Genomic DNA, 4,776 nt, shown 5'->3' on the forward strand with positions numbered 1-4,776 from the left:
GTCAATTCCAGCAAAGAAGGAGTGTTCTTTTACCTCATCGGCCCTGTAAAATACAAACAAAATTGTATTTCTTTAAATCAAAAATAATTTTTTAACACATAAAGTTGTCAATGTAAATTTATTTGTTTGAGGTATATTTTATTTTATACAAAATAAACGTTCACTCGTGTCACGTACCCCCTGCCCTTGCAGCCCAGTCTCTTGTCCACATCCCTTTGCAGCAATCCTTCCAGTAACGACTTCAGTTCCTTACTAAACGATTCTGGCAGTTCGACATTCTGTAACAAACAATAAAAAATATATGCACATTATTCTTTTAGTTATCTGCGTTTCTTACCATAGTTAGCGTCATTCTATCAATTTCGTGTTTGTCTTTGGTCTTGTGCTGCCGAAAGGGCGAGTGCCCTTTCAATAGCTTATACAACATACAACCGAAACTAAACCAGTCGGCACTAGAATCGTAGGCTGTGCCCTTCGAGAGGACCTCGGGGGCCATATATCCATGCGTTCCCCTGTGAACCAATACATAATCCCAACATTAGTAATCATTGTCCCAACATTAGTAATCATTGTCCCTTGCGAACAATTCGAAAAAGATAAGTATGTGTACCCAGTGTACTTACACGCTAGCGTGAGGCTTTTTCTTGGAAAAATCACAGGCTAATCCTAAATCGCTTATCCGAACATGTCCATGTTCGTCTAATAAAATATTCGCAGGTTTTAAGTCTCTATATACAATGTACCGCCTGTGCATGTGCTCCAAACCTGTAAAATTTGAAATGTATAAATGCAAATCTATTAGCTTAATGGATTTATTTTTCCATTTTTTTTTATTTCATTTTCAGTAATTTCGTAGCAGTTTTTTTAAAATATTATTTTCATTAAAATACCTCTGTAAATTAGTCAGAGTTACCAAATTTTTAATAGTACATCCTAAAAGACTAATACGAATTTTTTTTTCAAGTCATTTGACCCCTATAAATGTTTTTGAACCTAGAAGGGTTCTATTGTTCCTTCAGAGGCAAGTAACTTTTTTATTTATTGCGTGTAAAAGTTTTGATAACTTAATTAAGTGTTGTTCTATTTTTCCGAAACATCACGTAAGGAACACAAGAAATTTGGCAAAGAAGAAGATAGAAATATATCGTATCATCAATATTATATTTTTTACTGTGTTTCTTTAGTTATTATTAGATACTAAATTTGAGAAATAACCAATAAAAAAAATATGGTTCTTCATGTTTTTAAATCTCATATTATTTTTGAAGACTCAAGAGGAAGTAATTGAGCGTTGTTCTAAACAATAATTAAAGTGAAAAAGACAGAACGTTAATAAAAATGTACAGAAGAAAGTTCAAATATGGATTTAAATAAGTGGCGGGTCTAAGGGGTAGAAATGGGGAAAATTACCCCTACCAAAGCTCTATAACTTATAATTACTTTAGATTGTGAAACATGTTGTGTGAGAAACATCGAATTGGATGATTTGCTCTTGAATATAAAAAAATAAAATACAAATAAAAAAAAATGTAACTACCTTCATTTTTAACGAAAAATGAACCCCTTTCGTAAGAACTATTTCTGTAGCCACCCCTCAACTCATGAATGCTACTATTAAAAAATTATTTATTTGTTTCTTTACCAATTCTAGACAAGCCAAAACAAAGATTGACTTGGGTGTATAATTGGTTGCATATACTTTAATAACATGTGATATCCACTACCTTTCTGTTTGACGTGTATAATTGGTTGCATATACATACATATATGTATATTAACGTATACAGGGTGTAAAAGGTTAATGATTACATAGGTGCTACGCACTACGGGTTTAGATTACATGTTATTGTTAAGAATTTGGATGGCTGGTACTCAATAATAAATCAACAATAAATTAGTTAAAATAACATACCTAAAATAACTTCCGCGGCATAAAACTTCATTTCCGACTCGTTGAAGACGCCATGCTGACTGAGATGATAATGAAGGTCGCCGCCGTTCATAAGATCGAGGATGAAACACAATTTGTCGGGCGTGTGAAATGCGTAGGTCATGCAAACGATGAACGGACAATCTTGACCGGTACTGACTAGTGACAACATGATTCGCTCGTTCAACGCCAACGTTTCGCCCTGTTTCATTTTGATCCTCTTCTTGTCGAGGCACTTCATCGCGTACATCTTGCCCGTGTCCGCCTTCCGACAACCGTACACCTCCCCAAAACCACCCCTACCGATTATCCTGTGCACGCTGAAGTCGTTCATCGTTAACTATTATGAAAATTAATTTAAAGATATTAATGGAATGACTAATTTAATTTTATTCTCTAATGCAAAACCAAATAAAATCTATTGAATATTTTCCACTGTATTAAATCTTCTTACCTGAATATTTAATTCTAAATTCTTCCATTGACAAAACCTCGTGTACTTTTCGCTGAAATAAAAGGGCAACGTAAACGAATCGTAAAATAATTCGTCAATCAAACAAAGAAAAAACCAAATAAATTGTATATAAAAATAACAAATCTCTGAACTGAATCACTCAACAAATTAACAAATACCACAGATAATCTTTTCCAATTATGTACATACTTCAATTAATATCGCCCTGTACGTATTCCTTTAATTTTTTAATCGAATTTAGACTTTTATACAGGGTGACTTATAATTGAAAATAAAGTGAACTTTAAAAAAAAATCTACAGCAATAAACATTTGACGTTTCGGGACTAACAAATTAACATCTCAATCGATTTAGAATTTAAAGAGCTTCATCATAATTCCTTAAAAATACAAAAAAAAAGAGTTTGGTCTTGTGGGACACACGATAGGGCGAAGCTTCTGGAACTCTTTAAACGCTATCTGTTCATAATAATTCGAAGTAGCATTTGTAAAACTGTCGGTAGGTAGGACCAATCTACCACGTCAGCCATCTTTCCCTCCCTCCCTGTCTCTCATTACACGCAGTAAGTATGAGGGAGAGAGATGTCCACTAATTCAATACTGGCTAAGGGTTGTCAGACCTAACGAAATATCCCTAAACGTAGGGAATTTAGAACCCACTTAGGGAAAATAATTTACAATTAAATTTTAGTGTTAAATGAATTCCTGTTGTTTAAAGATTACTTGTAAAATGGCAATTTCCAAACGTTTTAGGCCATTTTTTTAACGAAACTGAATTTTTCATGGCTTCAATTAAAGGTTCTTGAATTATCTCAAACATTTATACGTACATCTGTTTCCAATACAACCCTTACTTTGAGCTACAGGACGTTCAAACTTAAAAAAAAAAATTAGTATTGTGCAATTTTCAAGCCTTCTATATAAAAAGAATAACCAAAAGTTACTAGGTCCATTCATACGGTTCTTTACAACGTATGGAAGATCCCAAAACTGGTAATTAATTAGAATAGTAGCACCAGACAAAACTCGCTCTGGAGAATACATAAAAATAGTAAATTTATGATGGGGGAACGTTTCAAAAATAAAAATATTAAGGGGAGGCGGAACCGTTACGCACTTTAGCTTAAGTAATATGAGTTGGGGTAGTTTTTGTTGTAAGGTAGGATAGAGTAGGTTAGGTTAAGGCGGGTAACAATATCCCCCTTCCTTTAATATTCCTGTTCTTAATCAATTATTAATAATGAAAAAAATAAAATAAAATAAAAGATGGCTCCCCTGACTTAAATGTAATGTTCGGACTCCCTAAACGCATAAAAATTTATATTTATAGGTCTAAAACTGTAGAAATCGGCAAGCCAGAAATGTAGACATAATAAAATTCTGATAGTCTCCTACGCAACCCTAGAAACTAGCAAACACATCTAAAAACGATCTCCAGAACATTCGTACTGTTGAGATTTTTAATTTGACGAATAATAATTTGTATTCGTATGGCACATGGCCAAAAATCATTCAAACGATTATTACAAAAGCATCACGTACCGAGTGTGAATCACTGGACGTGTCAGAATTTATTAACTAATTTCTTAAACTATATCTAAACACTTGAACAGCTTCATTTAAACTCGATCGTAAATAACGAAGATGTTCAATTTTTAAAAATGATTTTTCACGGCTGTCCTAATGAGTGTACACATACCTGTGTATAAATAACTATAGTACAGAAAATACCACAAATGGCGTGGTGAGCGCCATCTGTAGTACGATGCTATATTTTAGGATTACGTATGTTCCAACAAGGTCCATTTAAAAATATGGATATATACTTGCTGAAACGAATCCCGGCGTAGCTCACCTCAACGTGATAAGACACGTTACCATAATCGAACAAAATAATTCGAAGTGGTCTGTATTCTGTCGGAACTGCCAGACGCGGATCGCGATTTCGAACTTTTTGGATCTCATCAGCGCGTCGCAGGCAGCTCCGACAGGACACAGAAAGATCGAAATCGCGATCCGCGTCTGGCAGTTCCGACAGAATACAGACCACTTCGAATTATTTTGTTCGATTATGGTAACGTGCGTATCACGTTGAGGTGAGCTACGCCGGGATTCGTTTCAGCAAGTACATATCCATATTTTTAAATGGACCTTGCTGGAACATACGTAATCCTAAAATATAGCATCATACTACAGATGGCGCTCACCACGCCATTTGTGGTATTTTCTAAAACGCGCTGTTAAGACAGCAGGTAAAGGTTGGTCTGTGTTCTGTCGGGCTGCATGCGACGCACTGATGAGATCCAAAAAGATCGAAATCGCGATCCACGTCTGGCAGTTTCGACAGAATACAGACCACTTCGAATTATTTT

The 4,776-nt window shown here is 34.8% G+C and overlaps 1 protein-coding gene across 1 annotated transcript in view; it reads right to left on the reverse strand.

Moving 5' to 3' along the window:
- The window catches only part of LOC108732559 (G protein-coupled receptor kinase 1), an 84,847-nt gene that overhangs the window by 8,577 nt on the left and 71,494 nt on the right, over positions 1-4,776 (reverse strand). The window contains exon 6 of the mRNA XM_025976071.1: positions 238-262. Within this exon, the coding sequence (XP_025831856.1) occupies positions 238-262 (25 nt within the window). The remainder of the gene's footprint in view (positions 1-237; positions 263-4,776) is intronic.

Source organism: Agrilus planipennis, unplaced genomic scaffold, assembly GCF_000699045.2.
Source record: "Agrilus planipennis isolate EAB-ADULT unplaced genomic scaffold, Apla_2.0 scaffold71, whole genome shotgun sequence".
NCBI lineage: Eukaryota > Metazoa > Arthropoda > Insecta > Coleoptera > Buprestidae > Agrilus > Agrilus planipennis.